Below are 23,705 nucleotides of genomic sequence, written 5' to 3' on the forward strand. Positions count from 1 at the left end.
GCAGGGGGGGCTTTTGCTCTTTCCCCGAAGGGCCCATCTTATTGTGAGTTGCAGCGGGGACTCAGCGGCGGGCCCGTCTGTAACAGGCAGAAAATATCGGGAGCTCAAAGGAGCGAACGCACGCAAACCCCTTAGCACCGCGCCTGGCCCAGGACGCGCAGGCAAGCAGCTGGCCCCTTATTTTATCATCACCTGTGTTGACGCTGGTGTAGAAAGCCTGCGTTTGAGGCCCCTCACTTAGAATATAATTTTGGAAAAGTCTGAAAGTCTCAGTTGCTCCGTTAGTAAGATGGGAAAAAAGTAGGCCGTGATGCCCTCGCGGGGACGCGGGGGCGCAGGAGGAGCCCACAGCCGGGTGCGGACGGAGTGTCAATAATCTGAACCCTCGCCGAGGTTGCCAGCGAAGGCGAGAGGGCCGTCGGTGCCCACGGAGGACCCTGCCCACGGGCAGGTCCCGGAGGCCGGAATCCTTCCTGGAAGAGGCGCGGGGTGGGGCGGGAGGCGGGGGCGCGCTGGCCCTGGCCGGGCGCGGGCAGGGGAGGGCGAACTCTACCCCAGCCTGGCGCGGGCGCTGCCGCGGCCGCTTGGGCGAGGAGGGGGCCTGGCCGGGACCCGCCCAGGCGGCGGCCGGGTCCCCTGGGCTGGGCGCTGCTGGCGGAGCCGACGGGGCGGAGAGGAGCGCGGCGGGGGGAGGAGTGGGAGGAGGGGGCCGGTCAAGGGAAGTGCGACGTGTCTGCGGGAGCCTTTTTATACCTCCTTCCCGGGAGCCGGGCCCCAGCAGCCGCCGCCGCGCTCTGAGAGTCCCCGCACCTCCGCTCCCGGGAGTCGAGCGCCGAGTGTCCGCCGCGTAGCGTCCAGTCCGCCAGCATGTCGGGGATCAAGAAGCAGAAGACGGTAGGCTGCGGGCCGCCTGCTCTCACCCCGCCGCCGCTCCCGGGAGCGGGCGAGCCGCCGGGCGCGGCGGCTGCGGCGCCGGGAGGAGGAGGAGGAGTAAGAAGGGGAGGAGGGCGAGCGGGGAGGGCGCCCCCGGGACAGCCCTCGCGGGGCAGTCCCTCTCGGCCGGCGCCCCGGGGAACCCGCGCCGCGCTGGGTCGCCACGCCCGGGGGGAAGCTCCGGAGCGTGCACGGCCGGTCCTGACCGAGGCAGAGGTCGGGGACGGGAAATGTCCTCTCTTCCCCGGGAGCTCCCCCGGACCCGCCTTTTCTTCCGTGCGATCCCCGCGCCGCTCGAGTGGGTGGCCGAGAGCCGAGGCCGGTTCCGCCAGCTCTGGGCGCTGGTCGCACGTCGGCGGCGCTCCCTGGGGTTTTGTCCATGCCACCTCCTCCGAGGGTACGTTCCCGACAGACCTCGTGGAGGAAACGGCAGCTGCCTCCACGGGCAGCATTTAGCCCTCCAGCTTGAGTCACCCTCCGGTTGGCCGCGGCGGCACCGCGGGCTCCGCCCCGGGGGCTCCTCGGCTTGCCGAGTTAAGATGAGTGGGCTGTTTTGAAGGGGCTCAGTTTTATCCAGAAGTAATCAGGGCCATCCCCTTTATGGGAAATAGAGGGCTTGTCAAAGAAAAGTTCCTTTCTCAGCAACAGGATATATATATATATATATCCATATATATTTTTTTTAAGTAGGCTCCACACCCAACGTGGAGCCCAAGGAGGGTCTCAAGCCACGACCCTGAGATCAAGACCTGAGCTGAGATCGAGAGTCGGTTACTCAACCGACTGAGCCACCCAGGTGCCCCCAACTCATTAATTTTGCATGCGAAAAACGACAGCAGTAATCATTGACTAGAGGTGGGAGGAGCCTTGCAGACAGCTTTTGGTCCACACCGGAGGGGGTCTGTAAGCCTTGCTTAGATCCCAGCCTGACTGCTGATGGTTCGCCTTTACCCCCCTGCAAGCCTCAGGTTGTTGATGCTGGTTACTGAAAGGGTTGACCCCGCTCACAGAATTAGACTTGAACTTGGCACATAGTGGGTGCTCAATACATGTTTATTACTATTATTATATAATGCTGATCACTGAACTGTCTTTGAGGTGTATTCCTGGTGGGCTGGGAGGAGAGAGGGCAAACCAGGAATTGGGGCGAGGAGCCCAAAGGGGGCTAGGCAGGGGCTGCAGGTGTGGGCTTGAGCAGCACGGGAAAGGCGGTGGGCACTGGGTGGTTTCAGGGGACCACACTGGACCAGCGGGAAGGTCCAGGACGCAGGTGGCATCAACTTCAGAAAGGAGAGTGATGGGGGCCCAGCTGCCTTTTATAGGAGCGATTGTGAAGTGGGGAGACTCTCAGTATTGTAATATCTTTACAAATGTTAAAATCATCTGTGTTTTATTCCTATCTAATTTGATTAATTTCTGTAAAATTCTAAGTGGTATCTACAAGTGACAAGCTTCTGTGGCACTTGGTGGCTTTGCATATCAGTGGGGTTTTAGTTCTTCCCTGCCTGCTTCAAGAATTCCTTCCCAGTTCTGATAGGGAGCTTTGTCAAGCATTAGTAATGAAAGGATAGGTGGTCTTTCCCTTCATGGCCCAGTCAGCAGGAGCTCCTGCAGTGAGGAGGGTCGAGAACAAGGGGTTACAAACTGATCTCGGGCCCTCTGCAGTCAGAGAGAATGAGAAATTCGAGGGCCAGAGCCTTTGCTTTTTCTATTTACACATTTTAAACCTTCTATTTTTTGTTTGGTGTGTGTGTGTAGGATTAAATTAACACCTGAAAAAGCTAGCAAGACTTCTGAACTTTTATTTAGCCAACACGATTATAATCCAGGCACCAGCACAAATTCCAAAAGGGCCAGATAGAGACGACTGGGTGAAGCAAGCCGGCTTTAAATGCATCTGAAATCTCTTGAGCTTTAAATGTTAACGCCACGTGTATTCTGAAACCTTGTGGTCCAGGACAAAATATGTCCACACGTGTGGTCTTGGAAATAATCATTATTTGAGAAGTGGGTCTTGCTGATCTAGAAAGCATCCTGGCAATGAGGCTGGGCCGCCTTTTTCAGGGACTCACAGGGATCATTACATTATTTTCTGCATTGTCCGCAGAGATGGATGGTCCATGTACACCACGGTCATTGCGGGAGTTGCAAATACTTGTTGCGCGCCTACTGTGTGGGGTGAATACTTCTTTCCCAGGATTTTTTTTTTTTTTTTTTTTTTTGCCGTACTCTCTGAATGAGAGACTATAAGATGTTTTTCTCACAAGCTTGGGAAGAAAATGAAATGTTCTTTTATAAGGGAAGGTAGCACGTCCCTTTTGTACTAGGCATCCTTACGACGAAAAGCAGACAGCTCTGTGTCACAGCCATCCTTCCCTCCCTTGACTTACCTCCAGCTCTGGCCACCAACATCCTGTCTACACGCGCACAGGCCCAGGAGAAGGAAGGAGGCAGTCTGCCTCCAGAGACTGGGAAGAAAGGCAAGGGCCTGATTCTTTCTTCTTGCATCATTTCCTGGATTAGCGTTTTTTCAGGGCAATGCTGTTACGTGCAGACAATGTTGTTATGTCCCAGAGACAGACAACCAATCTAAAAAAGACAACTGAGATAGTAAAATATCTTCCAAAGGATCAAACAAGCCAATGGTTGGGAAGGAGTCAAGGTATTGGAACCCTAAAGCGATCCATAAACGTAAGAGATTATTTACCTTTTATTGTTTTCTAGAGTCTGTACAACACCACATTATTTTTCCAACAGTAGCTACTTTGAAAACTATTGGAAGATGCTCCCTAGGGCAAGACGTGAATTTTCAGATGAGCAGCTGTGGGAAGGAAGGAGAGACCAGCACTGCTTAGAGGCCACACTGTTTCATTTCATCCACGTGGTGGCCTGCACCCCGCGGAACGGAGCCTCGTCTCCAGGGGAGGAGAACGCAAGGAGCAGGGCAGGATTTCAGCGCAGGTCTAACGTCCAAGCTCATTCTTGCTGCTGCTGTGTCTGTTTCCGGATGTAACCTCTGTAAAATGGAGGTAATGCTGCCGTACCCCTTTAAAATGCTGTGAGGAGTAAATAAGTCCTAAAAAGTATCTCGCACAGTTTCAGGCCCCGAGTAAGTCCTCTGTATGTGGTAGCTGTTGTTATTACACTACGCTGTCATGGTTCGTCAAACAAGGAGCAGAAAGCACAGGTCATACGGTTGGGAAAGCTGAGTAAGTAACGACCACCAGAATATTTAGTAAGAGCAAACAGATGCAGAAGAATAGAAGTGATGATATGAACCCTCATGGTGAAAAGCTGGACAGAAGCGCAAGGCTGTTCAGGTGTGAACACACCAGAGTAATGCAAATATCAGTAAGGTCTTGGCCAACAATCTTGGCCAAGAAGGAAAGGCCTTCTATGTATATGTCACTATTGGACTAACTTCTCTCCACCCTTCCTGTGCCTTCAACTGTTTCCAGATCTGCCTTAAAATTAGTGTTTGTCCAATTCAGGCTATTATCCCAAACTCATCTGTGTGGACTTTTACAGTTAAAGACAAATGCAGCTCACTCTGAGATAGTTATCTTTGTCTTTCATCACGTTTCTGTCCATGCACCAGACTCTGCGGTTTGCTTAGGGAATCCTCAGGCCTAACTTGAACATGGGACTTCAGGGAATGGGGCCCAGGAGAAGAATCAATGGTCCCAGTCCTCTAGGAGATGACTGTTTATTTCAAAGAATCTACCAGTATATAGCCTTAGTCTTTGTGTTTAGAAGTCTTAGGAAAACACAGAGACCAAAGGTAAATGAACATGAATGTAATGGCCTTTCAACTAAGCTTTTATCCCCTGGGTGATTTGTTCACGCGACAGCTGAGATGACACACACACCCAGCAGCCTGACACAGAACCTGGTACGCATTAGGTAATCAATAAGGCGTTGTTGCTCAAACGGCCACAGAATTCACAAAAGGATGAACGTGCTTGTAGGATCTAGATTTTTCTGAGATTTCCCCTTCTCTCTCCTCTGTCTGCTCTTGTGTGCTTGCTTATTTTTGCCTGGGTATTTGTCATTACCACTGAAAAATGACTTGTGGGGGTTCTTTGAGGCTTAGGATGAATGGCCTTTTTTAGGGGGTAGAATTTGCTTTTGTTGCCGGGCGTCTGGCGGCACCACTAGTCTGGGACCACTTTGACCTAAATTTACCACTTAAAGTGTTTTAGACCACCCAGGTGATGTGAATTTGAGTTGCAGTTTTGCACACAAGGGCCAGCTTTTGCAAACAAGTTCTCACACCCACCCGCCTCCCCCTAGGAATACTTTCAATGCCAAGGCAAATTGTCCTTGCAGTCCGTGTGGGAGGTGGGTTTATTCGGATGCATTCTTCTGTGTAGGGGTGACTCTTACAAGACTCAGCTTAGCTTGACAAGGGCTTTTTATTCTTCCCACTTGGGTTCGTTCTGGGCTTCAGTTTCTCTTTCAGCTCCTGCTGAGGCTGTCAAAATCGTTCACACCTGCTCCTATCACGCTAGAAGTGCCTCCCTGCTTGCTTACTTCTTAGGTCCCTATTTCTTGCAGATTTTAACCTGGCAGTTTCTTTTTCTCTTGTCAGTTTTTGATGTTTCTACTTAGATTATGTTATATTATAACTTGAATTTCTTATTTGTTTGCATGGAAGGAAATGTATATAACCTAGACCATCAGTGCTGGAAACAAAAATCTCTGCCGCTTCTTGAGTCCTGTGTATCATTAATGTTTCATGTCATACCTTTATCTTCCCTACTTTTTTTTTTTTTTTTTAAGATTTTATTTATTTATTTGACAGGGAGAGACAGCCAGTGAGAGAGGGAACACAAGCAGGGGGAGTGGGAGAGGAAGAAGCAGGCTCCCAGTGGAGGAGCCTGATGTGGGGCTCGATCCCAGGACTCCGGGATCATGCCCTGAGCCGAAGGCAGATGCTTAACGACTGGGCCACCCAGGCGCCCCTATCTTCCCTACTTGTATCATTCTTATAAAGGGAGCACTTTAAAAAGTACTTTAAAAACTTAAATCAGATTGCTAGTCAGAAATATTTAATCATTTTTCCTACAAAGTACTACTGTCGGGGTGTGGGGGGCACTTACCTTGTCTGGGTGGGCATCCTTTAAGGTGTGTGCCATCCTGTCTCATCCTTAGTGTCGGTCCAGTTCAAGTGCATTCTGGTCTGAAAGGCCCCTTCTTGCTTCTCCATGTCCTCCTCCTTGGAGCCCCGAGGTCACAGCTGCCCCAGCACAGTTCTGGGGTTAAGATCCTGACACTCCCCGCCACTCCCAGGAGTGTGAGAACCAGGCTCCTGCCCTGGTGTGACCAGGCCAGCAGTTTGAGGAGCTCTGGGGGCTGCTGGAGTCTGTCCATGCTTCCTCTCCTCCGGGGTCCGTCCGGGATCACAAGCATGCCTGGTGCCCCCTGCTTTCAGAGTCCCCACAGCTACTTGGCCCTTCTCTCCCTGAGCCCAGCACCAGGCACAGGACACCACATCCTTTCTCAGAGGCACACTGGTGTGTCAGTGGCCTTTGCTTTCAGTAAATATGAAATCAAATTTTCCAGTAAGGTCAATTAACACTAACATTGGATTTGTACAGATTTGGTCTTTTTGTTCCTCTTTTCTGCCTTTTTGATTGCCAAATAATTTTTTCAACTTAGCATAAATTGGTGAACAAGATGGAACTATTTCTTCTCTCTGTAAGAGAGCCATTGTCTCAAAACTTGACCCATAACTCTCCTCTGATAACACATGGTGAATTCCAGCAGTTGGCTGGGGTGACTTCCTCTGAAACCTTCTCAGCAGCTCTTTCTGCATTTCAGATTTACTCTGGAAGTTGCTTTTGCTATAACTGGTATCGAGAAAACATGACTGTAACATAAACATGGCAAACTCCATCTGTCTAGCACCAAATACTAACTTCTGGCAATAGAACTGTCTAGCCTGTGACCTGTTATAAAGCTTTTCTGAAAGTTGCATAAATGTACTATATCAAATGCTGCATCATTAAAGGTGATCATTTCTATGCCAGGTTACGATTTGCTTTAAATATCTAGTTAACATCTGCTTTATGTGTTTTGTCTTGAAAACTATTGATGTTTATCCACCAAGCGTCTATAGCCAGTCTAGTAATAATTGCAGTCACTTTTTTTTCCTTAATGTATGCAGGGTTTGTGCTTTGAAAATCATTTGCAGACTTTAGAGACCAAAATCACCTACGTTAAAGTCTGAGATGTTATCCCCATAACCTCATTCATCCACTCCCTCCCCAATCATCATTTGTTTACGGATAATTCATGCCTTCCCAATTTCTAGCAAAATGAGCAACCCAAGATATTGGTGATGATTTTTATTTTCATGTATCTTCTGTTAAAAACCTGAATTCACCTTTTGGTCCTCTGCTCCTGTCCCGTTGTCTGCTACTTTGTTTTCCTTAAGGTCTCTAAAATCTTTTCCCTTTTTCGTTCCTGTCAAGTCCTCACGTACCTATCCTGTACTCCATTCACTCAACAAGTGTGTACTGAATAACCCGCCCGGGATCTGGGCTTGCCGTAATTAACTGTAGCTACTAAAGCCTTGTATTTTCTAATTATAGTTTTTTAGTCCATTCAAACTCTGTCATTAAGTCTTTTCTAAACATAGCATTTACTTTTTCTAATTGTAACACCCCACCCACAACCCTTATATTCTTTCAACCTTCTGCCCAGTCAGTAAGTACTACAGTGCCCTAGGCCCAAATCCACAAAATTCCCCACTGACTTCTCATACAATTTTAAAATCCTTTTCTCTACTAAGCTAAAATTTTTAAGATTATATTTATTTATTTCTCAGAGAGAGAGAGAGAGAGGGAGAGAGAGAAGCAGGGGAAGCTGCAGGCAGAGGGAAAAGCAGGCGCCGCGCTGAGCAGGGAGCCTGGTGTGGTACTCGATCCCAGGACCCTGAGATAATGACCTGAGCTGAAGGCAGATGCTTAACCAACTGAGCCACCCAGGTGTTCCAGAATTTTAAATGATTTACTTTTAATTCAGGTTATTTCTCTTTTTTATTTTTACTTCTTTTTTAAGTAGGCTCCACACGCAGCATGGAGCCCAAGGGCAGGGCTTGAACTCATGACCCTAAGATTAAAGACCTGAGCCGAAATCAAGAGTCAGATGCTTAACCAGGCTGTTCCTACTTTAAAAATGTATTTTTAAAAGAACCCTACCATTTTACTCTGGAAGAAAAATAAAGAGTTCATCTTATAAGCCCTGTATAAATGCGATCGATACACAGCTTTTCAGAGCTTTCCAAGGCCCAGGGCCATGTTCCTGGCCATCTGGCTGGTGATCCTACCGTGAAGTTGGAACTCTGGTCCCCTGATTGCACCCCCACCACTTCTGTCTTTATCGCATGCTCTTTGAAGGAGGCCCTACCCATTTCTTTCTACAGCTTTGCTTCTTTCTTTATTGACTGGGAAGTATTTTCCATAGATTAAAAAAAACAACAACAAAAACCCCTCCCAAGCTGATTATCCCTGAGTCATGATTACACCCTGATTGAGCCCCAGCGTTTTGTTTTGACCTTCTGGAGATACAGAACGAAGAGCCGTGTTCGCCACATGTTAACTTTACCATTTTTGAAATATTTTTTGATTGGCCAGCCCATTTCCCTTTAGAAGATTCAACATACTCCCACAACCTCACTCACTCTTCCTCAAGCCTTCTCAAACGGTTTAATCATTTTATCCAGGAAAAAAAAAATAGCGAGTTACGCCAGTGATTACGTGGCGTGTAATACGGATAAAACTGTATTTGGTAGAGGGGCGCCTGGGTGGCGCAGTCGTTGAGCGTCTGCCTTCGGCTCAGGGCGTGATCCCGGCGTTCCAGGATCGAGTCCCACATCGGGCTCCTCGGCTGGGACCCTGCTTCTTCCTCTCCCTCTCCCCTGCTGTGTTCCCTCTCTTGCTGGCTGTCTCTCTGTCACATAAATAAATAAAATCTTAAAAAAAAAAAAACAACTATATTTGGTAGAAATCGGACTTGTCAGTTACACACTAAAACCTCAGTTCTTGTAGTTCTCGGAATTTTCAGCTTATCCTCAAAATCCATCCATCTCCATTTATCCTAAGTTCATGAAGTACCATAAAGTCAATTATAATAATTGTGTGGTCCTGCCATGTAAATCTGTCTAGATCGCTGAGCCCCAATGGAGAGAGAGAGAGGGTCTGTTCCAAAATTATATGAGTAATTACAGCTCTTGGGCCATGGGGTCAATAATACAAAATGAGTAGTTACTAAAAAATAAAAATTTTTATAGTCATCCCTTGTGTTTACATTCGTCATGTGAGTAAGAAGAGGCCTCCTAAAACACTGACATTAGAATTCCACCTGAGGTGTTTGCCTATTTATCAGGAGTTTTGATTTTTAGAGCATGTTTTCTTAGAAAATTCCTACTGTGTTGTGACTTGTTTCTCTCCAGCCCTGAGCATGTATGTGGCAGGCGCTGTTCCAGGGGTTTCCTGTACATTCACTCATTGAGGGCTCATCGTCTCATGAAGCAAGCTTAGGAACAGATAGTCAGAAGGGAATTGATTTAGCTGAAAGAAGTCTTTTGAGAGTTACTCACAGGAGAAGCTAAAATCTTCTTAGCTCCTCTGTGGTTAAGAAGTTGTTTATTTCACAGAGGGAAGGAGACTTAACACCAAGTAGCAACCACAGCTGGAGTAGGTAACTGGTATTACTGCTTCATTTGTAAAATATTTTGGCAGCTGCCTAGTGCTAATATCTCAAGATAATAGTAAGGAATTCTCCCCCCCACCCCCCAGGGAGTGCACAAGAGGGTGGGGGGGCAGAGGGAGAGACACAGTCTCAAGCGGACTCCATACCCAGCACGGAGCTTGAGGCAGGGCTGGATCTCACCATCCTGAGATCATGACCTGAGCTGATACCAAGAGTCGGACGCTTAACTGACTGAGCCACCCAGGTGCCCCAATAATGAATTCTATTTAGAGATATTCCCCAGCACTTAAAAAAAAAAAAAAAAAAAAGAGTAAATGGCACACAATAGCAAATGTATGTTGCTTTACCTTCACACACTTTTTTCCAAAACCTTTCTGGTGACATAAGGTAACTAATTGGAAAATGAATTTTCTTTGTTTTCAGACTCAGCAAGTATGGGTAATAGTTTTTATTGCTCAGGCTTACCACTACGTCAGTATTCAGCAAACACAGAATGATTTGTGTCCATAAGAATGATAAAGCTGCTAATACTCAAGCCAAGCAGTAAGTGTGATTTGTAGATGATAAAAGGAGACCAGGCCACCAGTGCATTTTTCATACAATAAAAATTTGACCCAAATGGAGGTCAAGGCTTACGGATGTTGGCAGCCAGATGGAGATGGCTTCGATTTCCCTGGGGACCAAGGAGGAGCGCATAAAGACTGTGAGATTGTAAAAAACACATTCCATGATGTTTGGAAGACACATTTTGGGGAGTGGTCGCATGAGCATAGTGGAGAGAGCAGCACTGGTGGGTGTAATTCTGGAGGTGAGAGTGAACTCTTTTGGAGACGGGATTACATTATTTCAACGAAGAGAGTAGTGTGGCGACAGTATAGAAATTCAATCACGAGAAGCCATGTCTTCACCGTGCCAGACACGTTGGACACACGGTTCTGTCCAAATGTTGAGTTTTATCTCCACAGTTAGCCTCTGTAATGAATGGAAAAATCTGGGTCATCATGAATACCTGGCTTCTTCCACTTCTTTTTTCAGTGTTGAGTCTACTTTTTTTTTTTTTAAAGATTTTATTTAATTATTTGAGAGCAAAAGCACAAGGAGGGGGAGCAGCAGAGAGAGAGGGAGAAGCAGACTCCCCGCTGCACAGGGAACCTGACGCGGGACTCGATCCCAGGACTCCAGGATCATGACCTGAGCCAAAGGCGGATGCTTCACCGACAGAGCCACCCAGGCGCCCCGAGTCCGTCTTTTAACAAGCCTTTTATACAGCACACTGTGATACAAAGTCTTGGTTGCAGTGTAAATCTGCCTCAGGGTTCAGGAAGGTATCTTTTGAGCCAGCTGGGTTCCCTAAACCAAGGGAGGGACAAGCACTTATTCAGGGACTGTGCACAGTATCTTTTCTCACAGTAACCAGGGAAGTGCCTGATGTGCTCATCCATGGCCTGGGGTCCAGAACCCTAAGGCTCACGGAGCTCAAACACCTTGCCTTTGGACACAGCGCTGGAAGTGGCTGCCTCCGAAGCATGAGTGCTGACTTTTCAATCAGTCTCTTTTCTTTCATTAACGTAATGGATATAATGGATGCGAAGAGTATCAGTGAGGAGAAGTTTATTCTGATTATTTAAACTTACCTTTAAATCTTGTCTTTGTGGATGCAGATGAAGGCAGGGAAGAAACTAAAACGATGATGTGGTTGCCTTGAGAGTGATTTTCCTCAGTGGCTTTCTGGAATGTGGTATAATCTGCAGAAGATGTGGATTTTAGCAAATGCCATTAAAAGGCAATAAATTTTAGTGTGGATGAGGCTCTGTGGCCAGTTTTAGGAACAGTGGTGTTTGGAATGAAACGCAGTATTTCGCTTTAACAACACAAAGCTACAGTGTTCTGGCGGGTGAATGCACGCACTCAAGGAGAAGTGTCCTTAGAAATCATTGCAGTGACTTACATGTAACTCTAGATCTTGCCTTGTTCATTATGTGAGCGCTGCACAGACGAGCATTCATGACTTCCACGTTCCCAAAGCCCCACAAGCTCCACGCCTGTTCTCTGGATGTGCTAGAGGCTTCGTCGGCATTTCCACAGCTCAGCATGGAATTTTAATCTTTCATGATTCAAGGAGCCTGTATCACGTGCACAGCTCATTACCAGAACTGACTGTGAAAGTATCAAAAAATACAGAGAGGTGACAAAACACAGCCTACGGTGCACCAATGCAGGGCCGGTGTTCAGGACGGCTCAGACCTGCATCAGACCCTACGACTGTGTGGTTTGGGGCATCTTCTGAATGCAGTTCCATGTTTGGGGGAGACACAATTTGCTGTGTGCTGTGTTTCACGCGGGGGATTGTCACCTCCCTGAACTCGAGCGGGGCTCCTCTGGGTAATGCACGATCCCTTTCTTTGATCGTGCTCGTCCTAGCTTACTCGTCAGTTCTTACCGGTGATCCTAGCAACTCTCCGGAATGGGTAGTTACAAGTATTACAAATCATAGACAAGGACACTAAAGAGATGGGGCCTTTTTGTGAGCCGGTGAGAGAGTAGCGACAAGCCCAGTTTCCCAAGATCCCCAGTACCTACATTTTGTCCCCACAGACGGAAGCTCAGGGACATCTGAGTGATACTTGAATGAAGCATTTCTTCCTGGGATTGCACCGACTAATTGCGTGTCGTGAGACACTATCCGGCCTCGTTCCCGTTGAGATAGTGCTGTAAACATCACAACACATGCCTTAAGTGATTCAGCTAATTACATGTGTTTTTATGTCTCTAAAAGACTAACGCGTGATCCTTGGAGCAGAGAAAGTTGTACATTCAAATGTTTCTACTGTGTGTGTGTGTGTGTGTGTTTATTTTAACAAGGAGACTGGGAACTAAACCATTTCTTTGCTGCTAATTCATCCTGGATTATGGTCTTACTTCCATGGAACATAGAAGTCCTGAAGCCATGTCTTTTCACGGTATCATCCCAGTTGGCTTTGTGGATAGTTGCCTCTGCAATGTGGAAATGGTAATTATCTTAAAAAGCTGATAGAGACAGAAGCTTGAGGAAAGAGATGGGTGCGAGTCAGGGAGATCTCTGGGGGGTCTCTTGGCCCTGTGGGCCTGGGGTCAGGAGATAATGTCCTTGTGTCCCCAAATCCAGCCCCTTGCCTGTTTTGGTATGGCCTGTAAGCTACAAACAGTTGTTACATTTTTAAAATGGTTGGGTAAAAAAAATCAAAGGAGGAGTTCTATTTCGTGACATGTGAAAAGTATATGAAAATCAAACTGCTGTGTCTATAAATAAAGCTTTATTGTAACTGGGCAGTGGTCATTCACCTACACATTGTCTGCAGCTGCTTTCACAGGAGAGATGACTATTTGCAATAGACCCCATGGCCTGTAAAGCTGAAAATATTTACTTTCTGACCCCCCCCCCCCCTTTGAAAGATTTTATTTCAGAGAGAGAAAGAGAGAGCAAGCATAAGAGGGGGAGTGGCAGGCAGAGGTAGAGGGAGAAGCAGACTCCCCCCTAAGTAGGGAGCCAGATGTGGGACTCGATCCCAGGACCCTGGGATCATGACCTAAGCCACCCAGGTGCCCCTACTCTCTGACCCTTTAAGATAAACATTTGCCACCTCCTGCTGTTGACCGTGGGGTCCAGTGCTGGGTTCTGACTCACTGAGGCCAGCGACCTGTGAGCCTGTCCTCACATCTGAATTCAGAGGGCTGGGTGCCTAGCCTTGTTCCTCCAGCGCCCTCCCCCTGCCACACTGAGTTGTGTTTGGCGTATTGCCATTGCTTTGCTTTTTAAAACATTACTTGTAAGAAAGTTCAAGAAACCCATTGTCATGACTCCTAGAATGACATTATGGAGTTATTGTTCATTTATTATGACACATGATCTCCTTACAGAGACCCATGGGAGAAATTTCCATATGGTCTTAGTACCAGAAGGGTTCTATTTTTCTGAGGTGTTTGCTTGTTTCTTTGTTCTGTTTTTGTTTTTGGCATAATGCTTTGTAAACTGTAAACTGTGTGACTGTCCGGGTTTCCCCCTCAGCACGCCTGCCAGTGAACTCAGACGTGCATTTGCGGCCCACTCGCCATGGTTCTGCTCCAGCTTCTGCTTGGTGCCGTGCCCCTTTATGTCCCTACGCCATTTTCTCTTTCCTCTTTCTCATCCATTTCTGATTCAATGAGCTTTTGCTATGCTCTATGTATCTTACAAGTCACTGTACATTTAAGGAACCATGCAGAAAATACTAAATTAAAAGCAAGACACATTTCAATTTTAGTTGCAGAAGATCATGGAGCTCTCCTTATGGTCCCATTTCAGAGAGCCCTGCACCCCCTCCCCATTACTGTGTGACCATCCAGGGCTCTGGCTGCAGGGCCTTCAACACCAGTCCCTGAAATGCTTACTGGGTTCTCTGTGGTCTCATGTTCTACTTTCCTGGAGACTTATAAACAAGCCACTTCAGGATGGATAAAATCCTAGATCGGAGGTTCTTCATCCAGATTCCAGAGAACCCAGGACTCGGGACAGTTTTGAACAAGGATGGGGAATTTTTTTTTTTTTAAAGAGAGAGCGGGGTGGGGCAGAGGGAGAGAGAGGGAGGGAGAATCTCAAGCGGACTCTGTGCTGAGCGTGGTGCCCGCCCCGGAGCTCGATCCCCCGACCCTGAGATCATGACCTGAGCTGAAATCTGGAGTCCAGTGCTCAACCCACTGAGCCACCCAGGCGCCCCAGATTTTAATTTTTTAAGGCCCCATTCAAATGGATCACTTAAAGGACTTGACCTACAGTGCCCATCTGTCATCATTCAGTGTCCCCTCAGTGTCCCCTCTTTCTTCCATAAAATAAGAAGTGTCCATGTCTTCATACAGAAATCCTCTTGGCTTTTGCCATATCAACTCTTCGTATTTTCTAGTAAGAAATTAAAAACCTACCACTTTCACACTCTGTGGTTTGTAGTTCGTATTAAAGAGATTGGAGTCTCTGCATTTTCAGAGTTTGACTTTGGAAGCATTTCATAAGTTTGGAATTGGATAAAACAAACGCCACCGGGGGTTAATGACATAATACCTTTCATGTGGTTCTGTGCCTTGAATGGTTCTGTTGTTGTTTGGATGAATCAAGAATATTTGTTCTTCATGTACGGGGAAGCCAGGCTTCATTGAGAATATTGTTCTCTGCTACCATCTAAGGTGTTTTACGTCCATGGTTAGAATTCTCTGTACGCTTGCCTGTGTTTTATGCTGTCTTGTGTTCTGTTCATTACATGGGTTCTGCATGCTGCCCTTAATTGAGTGAGACCTGAGTGGGACCTTAGGGACTGTCTGTCTTGTCCAGTATTTTTCAATCCTGCTAAGCTTCTCAAAATACTGATGCCTGGACCCCACTCCCAGAGAATCGGATTGAGTCGGTCTGTTTGGGTCTCTTTAAAAGCCGGCTAGAAGGTTCCTCAGTTCTTCCTGTAGAGAACCATAGTCTAGCCTGAGTCCTTGCGTGGACAGATGTGGACATGCCTGAGGGCCACCAGCTGACCAGTAACAGGCTGGTTTTCTCTACTTTGCGACGCTACTTGATCTTTTTGGATTTTTTTTTTCCAGAAATGTTAGGCCATTTCCCAGCTAGCAAACTTCTGGGATTGCTGCATTCTTCATGGAATATTTAAAATTAAATATTGCAACTGGAATGTTTAAAAGCTTGCCAGGCTTGTCCTGTTTTATCATTACCTAATGAGCAGACAGCTTTCTGGAAAAACCTGGAGAGCATTCTTTTAGTCAGCTGTTCTTGGCTGTGATGACTATTTACCCTTGGAAATTTGCCCTATCCTCCTATCACTACCAAAAGGGTGGCCCATTTTTGTAAGTAGCTTGTGATTCTTGATAATGTAAGTCTCCAGTCCTCACTGTTGAACCTAGTGTGTTCTGATGGGAATAAATCTAAAAGAACCCCTTTGTCACATTTGATGGACTTGAGTACAGGAACCCACATTGGAAGAACTCTCCAAAAATGCTTTTGCTTTGTGAGTTTTCAGTGTAACTGTAGCATTTCTGGGGAAAATGTGGAAGTACCTTCTGGGCAGAAATGCTGTCCCTTTATGTGTTTCGTGCCTAGCACTTAAGATTACTTTGAATGAATCAATTTAATTTATAGCCAAGCCTTACTACCCATTGTAACTTCACATGGCTCAGTTTATCTGGTTATGGGTTTTGATCAACTTTATCTCATTAGACTTTATTTATCTCATTAGGTTTAAAAGTCAATGATAAGTTGCTGTATCCAGCACTTACCTTCCCAGAGACTATTCATTCTCAATGCCGTACATAAAAGAACAAACAGACATTTAATAGAGATATTTAGGCTCAAAGAGATTAGATGACTCAAGCTCATGGCAGTTCTTAAGTTAATGGTAGGCTTTGTGTTTTACAGTAGGTTTCTTTAGAACAGCACCTTTCTTTTTTCCTTCTGTCTTATTTTGAAGTGAATTTGGTTACAACTGTTTTGAAAACTATGTGCTCACATATATTAAGACTAAAAGAAATGAAAAATTATTTTTTTACTCTAGTTCTCCTATACAACTATTAGGAGGAAAACCAAATTTCACCTGTTGCAGGTCGGGAGACCTTGGGATCAAACATGACAGAACAAGGGGGCCTGGCTGGCTCAGTCGGTGGAGCACGTGACTCTTGATCTCAGGGTCATGAGTTCAAGCTCCACATTGGGCATAGAGCTTATTTAAAAAAAAAAAAAAAGACAGAGAACAAATGGCTTGGCATCTTGGAAGCAGGGTAAATAAGAATAGAGAATTCTCCTCCAACCAGCACGGAGAGCTGCCAAATGAATTTTCTCCTCAAAAAAGCTCTTTGTGCCTCTTTTGGACCATCTTCATTTTCGGAGGTGATATAATTTCAAAATTTCGTAGAGTAGGACCTCTTTATCAAGTTCCTACTAGAGGCCTATCTGCTATCTCTTTATAGGAAAACAACATTCACTCTATAAGGTTTATATTATTGCCTCCGTGTGGACTAGACCTTGAACCAGTCCATATCTAAGGCTGCTAGGTCTTCCTGCCAAGGATGGAGATTAAAAAAAAAAAAATCACAAAGTTGAGATAACAATCATTTTTTTTAGCTATACTTAGCCTTATGAATAAAGATAAACATTTTAATGTATGTTTTGAGAACTTATTTTGAAAAAAGATTTGGTGAAGCAAAGATTTAAGCTTGAAAGAATAAAATCGTAAAGCTACAAGAAGAAAACATGGATCTTTTATAGCCTCATAATCTGGAAGACCTTTCCAAGTGTGACGCAAACTCAGATATTACACACACACACACACGTACAAATACAGGTTAATATAAAACCATTTTTTAAATTACATGCCAAAGATTTTTTTTTAATTAAAACAAAGTCAAAAGATAACAGCGTGGGGTGGGAGGAATTTGTAACTCATAGAAGACATAGGGCTGCTTTCCAATATATATATAGCACTCCTACGAAAAAAAGATCAGCAATCAACAGAAAAAAATGTGGTGAAAGAATATGAAATTCACAGAAAAATAAATATAGATGGCTCTTAAACATATGAAGAGGCGCTCAATCTCATTCATTAGCAGAAATACAAATTAAAAGTATGAGATTTAACTTTTCACCTATCAGATTGGCATAGGTAAAAACTGAAGGCGGCATGTTGTGTTGGCAAGAATGTAAGGAAATGAGCATTCTCATGCATTGCTAGTGGAGGTGTATATTGGTATGGTCATCATAGAGATGTTTGGAAATATCTCTTAGAATTAAAATAGAGCATATTTTTTTGAGCTAGCAAGTCAAATTCTAGAACTTTTTTCCAGTGAGATCTTGCAAATGGGTAAGATAATATATGTGCAGTGGTTTTCTTGGCAGCATTTTGTAACAAAGAGTTGGAAACAACCTGATATCAATCCACGGAAGGGCTGTGTTAGTACATAGTACTAGTTTGTTATTATAATATATCCATAGTACAGACTAGTTTGCAACTGTTAAAAAAGAATGAGGTACCCCCTAAATATACCAATATGGAAAGATCTCCAAGCACTTTTTTAAGTTAAAAAAAAAAAAGGCCTAGTGCAAAACAGTGTCTATAGGCTGGTAACACTGAGGAGAAAAAGGAAACAAGGTGCATACAGTTGTAAATGCCTCGACTATCTCTGGAAGCAGCCATAGTAAGCCATTAGTATCATTGCCACCAGCAAGGAGCAGCTGAGGCAGGAGATTCACTTTTCAAAAACAGAAAACTGTATCTATCTACCTATCTGCTTACCTACCTACCTACCTAGATAACATATATAGTTAAGACCTGTGAAGGGTCTGTAATTTTATCCCACTTACCATCTAATAAGTTAGCTTGTCATAGTTTCAAGGCAGAAAACATAAGACCCGTGGGTTAGGGAAAAATGACTTTATTACTCCTAGCATAGTAAGCAGTATGAACATTAGGATGTGTGTTGGTTTCTCTTGCCCCCTTTAGATGTATCTAGATGGAAACCTGCATAAGCAGTGAGTTACATTACAGGAGAGGAGCTCTCAGCCTAGGGAACCTGGACCTTTTAATAATGGGCAAATAGGCAGGCTGGCCCTTTGCTCTGGACAGAGATGCTCTCTCTGTAACCCAAGGCTATGCCCTCTACAAACATCCGTGAAAAGACGGTCTGGAATAAACAGCAGTGAGCACCCCACTCACATGATGTGCAGAGACCTAAGAGGCCCATGGAGAATTATCTATCTCTTATTTATTTACTTGTGAACTTGGACATGCATATACACATACACATATGAGGTTTGAAGGCTGTTAGTAATTCTTGATACTTGGAGGCTTTCAGAAGCTAAGTTGTGTAGAGAGTGAACTCACTGGTCATATTAGTAAGCCTGGGTCTGATGTCACCCAGCTCTGCGTAGGTCAAGGGTCATTATGGTCACAAACTCCACCCTTGGCTCTGGTCCCCTCTCTGCAGGGCATGTCATTGGTCTGGAGAAGCCCCAGCTGAGAGTGAGAGCATGAATGGACCAGCTCAAGCCATTCTCCACTACTGTAGCAAATAACAGTCGTCACCACCTTGGGCATGTGTGGTACTCTAAGATTTGGGAATTAGACCCACTCTTTTCTTTAGCACTGGAGTGAGCCTTCCTTTGTTTGGTCTCATGCAGCTCAGTTTCACCCTGAAATTAATTTTAGGCCAATGCTTTGCAAGTCTAAACTGAAAGTGGGCAGGCGTGGGTGGGTGGTGGTGGCTTTCTTGGTTTTGGCACCTGAATAACAAAGTACCCCGGGAACAAGCTGTCATTCATCAGTGGAACACACGGGATTTCTGTCTCATGGTTCGGGCTGGGCCAGCAGGAGTCATGGCAGAGGAATTAGTTAGCACCCTGTTAGTCGGCACTGTGCCCCTCCTGAGTTACCCTGAATGCCCTGTATTCTGCTCCTGCAGCAATGGCCCATATTTTAAAACTCTATTGAAGGGTAATATGCATACAGAAAAATATATAAATCTTACCTGCACTGCCCAGTGAATTTTCGTAAACACACCTGTGTAACCAGCACCTAGACTGAGAAACAGATGCTAATTGATCCCCAGAAGCTCCTTCCAGTCACGGATTCTCTCTCCCAAGGTCCCCATCGGAGTAGTTTTGCTTGGTTTTGAACTGCATGGGCAGGGGGTTGTACATGCTCCATTCTTCCACGTCTGGCTTCTTGTGCGCCAAGTTGCATTGGTGAGGGTCACCCATGTTGTTTGTGTGTGGCTGGTATTTGTCCGTTCTCAATGCTGTGTTACCGTGATTCTCAACCAGGTCTGACTGTGCCCCTCAACTGGTGTTGACAGTGTCTGGAGACATTTTCTGGTTGTTACAGCTAGGAGTAGGGGGAATGTCGCCGCTAACCATCTCAGAATGCACAGGACAGTCCCCCACGACAAAATATCAATCGTACCACGGTTGAGAAAGCCTGCTGTATAGTATTCCATTGTGTGGACATACCAAACTGACTTAGCCACGCATTTCTTAGAGCCTCAGCTTCACATTCAGGAGCACTGAACAGCTCAGCCCTGGCTTTGAAATCCTTGAGACATGCTTACCATAGTCTCATCAAAATAAAGAAACTACAGAATAGGAGATGTTTCACACTTAGGATGAATGTTAGGGTCAAGATGAGTTATTGTGTGTAGTCTCATAGTCATAGACAAAAACTGTGTATTTTGTAGCCACTACAAGAATTTGAGGAGATTCTGAGTGAATGAAATGGGCTAACTCAGGGTTTTCATCAAGCAGTGAGCATGTGAAGGGACGTCCTTAAAAACAGCTTTCTGGCAGTATAATCTATATATTATAAAACTCACCCAATTTAAGGATTCGGTGACATACAATTCAAAGGTTCCTAGGAAATTTATGAAGTTGTGCACTCATTAGTCTAATTTTAGAACATGTCCATCACACCCAGAAGACTCGTCATGCTCATTTGCATTGCTCCTGTTCCTACCCTCTGTTGCAAGAACCAACAGTCTACTTTCTGCCCCCAAATGTTTTCCTTTTCTGGATGTTTCCGAGAACTGGAATCATATAATCTGTGGTATTTTCTGTCTGGCTTCCTTCATTTTGTAAAATGTTTTCAAGGTCCATCCCTGTTGTAGCAGACGTCACTCATTCTTTTTTATGGCCAAATAGTATTCCATTGTGTGGATGTATCACATGTGTATTTGCAAGTTGGTGGACATTTGGGTTGTTCCCAGTTGCAGGCTATTGTGAGAAGTGGATGTGAAGTATTTGAAGCATAGCTAGGTAAAAGGCTAGCACAGGTGGGCTTTGGAAGTAGGGACAGGATTCTGGGTCAGATACTATGTATCATTTTTGAGGATAATTTACACAATTAAAAAATGGAAGGGAAAAGACCAGAGAATGATATCAAAGAGCATTAGGCTAACAAGGAAAAGGGACTTCTGACACTTACCTATATAGACCTTAGCATTTTGAAGGCATTTTATAACCAGATTGCAGGGCAACAAAACTCTGCGTTAAAGGGAAGAAACTATAGAGCTGATTGCACTAAGAGAAGTCATTAAACATGCCATACTTTTTAAAGCACATTTTTATAATGTGAATTCAAAGAAATTGAGGTTTATATCTTTATCCAAGTTCAAGAAATGCCCAATCTAGGAAAGAAAGAAAAAAAGAGAGAAGAGAAAGAGAAAAAGAGAGAGAAAGGAAGTAAGGAGAGAAAGGAAGGAAGGAGAGAAGGAAAGGAGAAAGAAAAGAGAGGGAGAAGGGATTGGAAGGGGAGGGAAAAAACCAGCAAGCTAAAGCTTTCGCTCACGTGATCCAGGTTTCCATTTTGATAGAGGATCTTCCATTAGAGATGTGTGTTTGCTCCAGGTTTGCCGAGTTAGCTCGCGTCTGTGCGTCTGCAGAAGAGCAAAGCATAACGCCCCGCCGGGTCCCCCGTCTTGCCCACACAAATCAACAAAGGGCCAGCTTGTGAGGTAGGCACACAGAATCCAGTCAGCTCGGCCCTGAGGCCGATTTTTCCAGTGGAACCAAGAAGACCCTTGTGTTCTGGGCAGAGTTCATCACCAGCACTCCAACAAGGCATCTTTATAAGGCCCTGCGGCAGGATTTCCTAGGGCCGTAAAACCACCCAACTCCCTGGGCGTTGTTCCCCATTCTGGCGTGCGAGCTTTCGGACCAGGTCCTGCAGATGCAGAGCCACGCAGGATATTCGCGTTCCAGGAGAGTTACGGAGCCGGGCATCTGAAAAGACCTTTGCAAAAGTACGGAAACGCTCATTGAAAACAAGCACGGCGGGGTGAAGAACCGCTGTGTTCCAGCACCCTCGGCGGGCCGTCCCACGAGTGAGGCTGCCGCTGGGCTGGGGCGGCTGGCGTGGGGTCGGCCTCCTCCGCGCAGGCAAGAGGCGGGTGTGCACGTCCTCAGGAGGAGGAGGGACACGGGACAAGCAGGGTCAGGCGGAGAGGCCGAGGTGGGGCCGGGCCAGCCCCGTGCTGTCTGTAAAGCCTGGCGTCTGGAAAGTTCTCTTCCTCGCCGGGGGTTGGGGCTGGAGGGAAGGAGGCCGCTGAGCCGGTGATGCTGTCGCCGTACTCCTGGGGCTGGAGCTCGGGCCTGCGGGTCATGTAGCCTCCGCGGCGGGGCCCGGAGCGTCCGAGGGAACGTGCTCTCCCTGCCGCTGTCTCCGCGCTGACGGGAGCCCGCAGAGCTCTGGGGTGGGTGTCGCCGAGCCGTGCGAGGTGCTGGGGCTGTGGCGCGCCCTCCGGAAGGCTCACTCACGCGGTTGCGGGCACCAGGCTCCCGAGGCTGCCCTGAGCCTGTCCCGCTGGCTGGTCCCGACAGACTGCAGGGAGCGGAAGAGCAGGGAAGCGAGGCTCAGCCTGTCAGCCATTTTGAATCCGTGTCTCGTCCGCTGTGTCGGCGCGTGTGGCCCACAGAATGCGGCGTGCGGCGTGATCCTCTTGCGCGCAGGCCCGATGGGGCTGCGGCCGGCCTGTCGGGCTCGTCCTGCTCGAACAGGCCTGGTCCGCGCCCGCAGGACCCCAGGCCTGGCCTTGACGACCCGAGCCCGGGGCCGGCTGCCCGCGCCTTTCCTCCGCGTGTGTCACAGCAGCCGGGGGCGAGCGTGGCCCCAGTGGGCCCAGGAGGGACTTGCGGTTCGAGCCCGCGCCCTCAGGCTCTGGCCCGGCCCGCCGGTTGCAGGCCGTCCTCCCGGTGGCCGTCCTCATGGCGTTGCTTTGCTCGGTGCACGCCTAGGACAGCCCGTGAGCCTTGCGTGTCTGGCCTCGCGCCTCGCTGTGTTTGGAAGGCCTGTCCTTCTTGGGTGGCTCTGTCATCGGTCTGTCCTCACTCTGCAACATGGTGCGGCCTGACGTCCTTACCACACTCCTCACCGTCCCGTGAGGCAGGTGCTGCGGGGAAACTTGAGGCTCGGCGCGGCTCTCGGATTCACTGCGCGCGGGCTCTGCAGGCCCCTGTGGCGCCCGCCGGCCTGGAGCCCCGGAGCCTCACTGCCTGACTGAGCTCCGTGCGCGAGCAGCTCTTGGGCCCGGTCGTCTCCCTTCCGTCCCCTTAACGGGGGTCAGTTGTGTAGCTGTGGGAGCTGGACCAGGAGACAAAAATCTCTGTCGCCGGGCCCCCCGTGGACCCATCCCTGCCCCCGGAACTCCGCTTTGTGCCGAGGCGGGCTTTACTGAGCTCCCCCAGGTGGCCCCACCGGTTCACCTGACATTTCCGAATCCCTAGTAAATCCGGGGTACGCTGGAGCTGGGCCCCCCATTACAAAAGCACATTTAAAAGCTCCATCGACTCTGGAGAGGAGAGGAGAGGAGAGAGGACAGTTAGTGTATTTTTGGCCTTGAAGTGTTTAGGCTCCACTTTTGTTGGGTGGAGTATGAAGAGACAGGACTGTTTGGGTTTTTTGTTTATTCTTGTTTTTCCTGCATTGAACCTTCTCTGACTCTTTGTAGGAAAAGAAATATTAGTTCACGTCTATGTTTTTGTGACATTCAAGTAGAGGTTACAGATTAACATTGAAAAGAAGGATGAGGGCGCCTGGGTGGCTCAGTTGGTTAAGCCTCTGCCTTTGGCTCAGGTCATGATCTCAGGGTCCTGGGATCAAGTCCCGCATTCGGCTCCCTGCTCAGTGGGGAGCTTGCTTGTCCCTCTCCCTCTGCTGCTGCTTCTGCTTGTGCTCTCTCTCACTCTGTCAAATAAATAAAAATCTTAAAAAATCTCATAGGTCTTCTGTAAAAAATTTTTTTAATTAAAAAAGAAAGAGAAAGAAAGGAAGAAAGAAAGTAAGGAAAAGAAAGACAAGTTTCCCAGCCTTGGGTCAGGAACCAGGAAGCTGATGGGAGGTCAGTTCTTGACATCTTCCGGGAAGGAAATGGAAGGGCTCAAAGAGGGCCACCTGTTCCCAAATTCCATCCTCAGTCGAAAATGAGATACTCCATTCCCTCTTCTTTCCCTGGCCATTTTCAACAGGGCAGGCGTTTGTTAGATCTTTGGCAAGGTGATGGCCAGATAT

The 23,705-nt window shown here is 46.9% G+C and overlaps 1 protein-coding gene across 2 annotated transcripts in view; it reads left to right on the forward strand.

Moving 5' to 3' along the window:
* Positions 1 to 780: 780 nt before the first annotated feature.
* PAPSS2 (3'-phosphoadenosine 5'-phosphosulfate synthase 2) overlaps positions 781 to 23,705 on the forward strand; it is a 69,016-nt gene continuing 46,091 nt past the window's right edge. For both annotated transcript variants that reach the window (XM_040624690.1, XM_040624691.1), the window contains exon 1: positions 781 to 894. In XM_040624690.1, the coding sequence (XP_040480624.1) occupies positions 868 to 894 (27 nt within the window). In that variant the 5' untranslated portion in view covers positions 781 to 867. The remainder of the gene's footprint in view (positions 895 to 23,705) is intronic.

The sequence above is a fragment of the Ursus maritimus genome, unplaced genomic scaffold (genome assembly GCF_017311325.1).
Source record: "Ursus maritimus isolate PB19 unplaced genomic scaffold, ASM1731132v1 scaffold_7, whole genome shotgun sequence".
Lineage (NCBI taxonomy): Eukaryota > Metazoa > Chordata > Mammalia > Carnivora > Ursidae > Ursus > Ursus maritimus.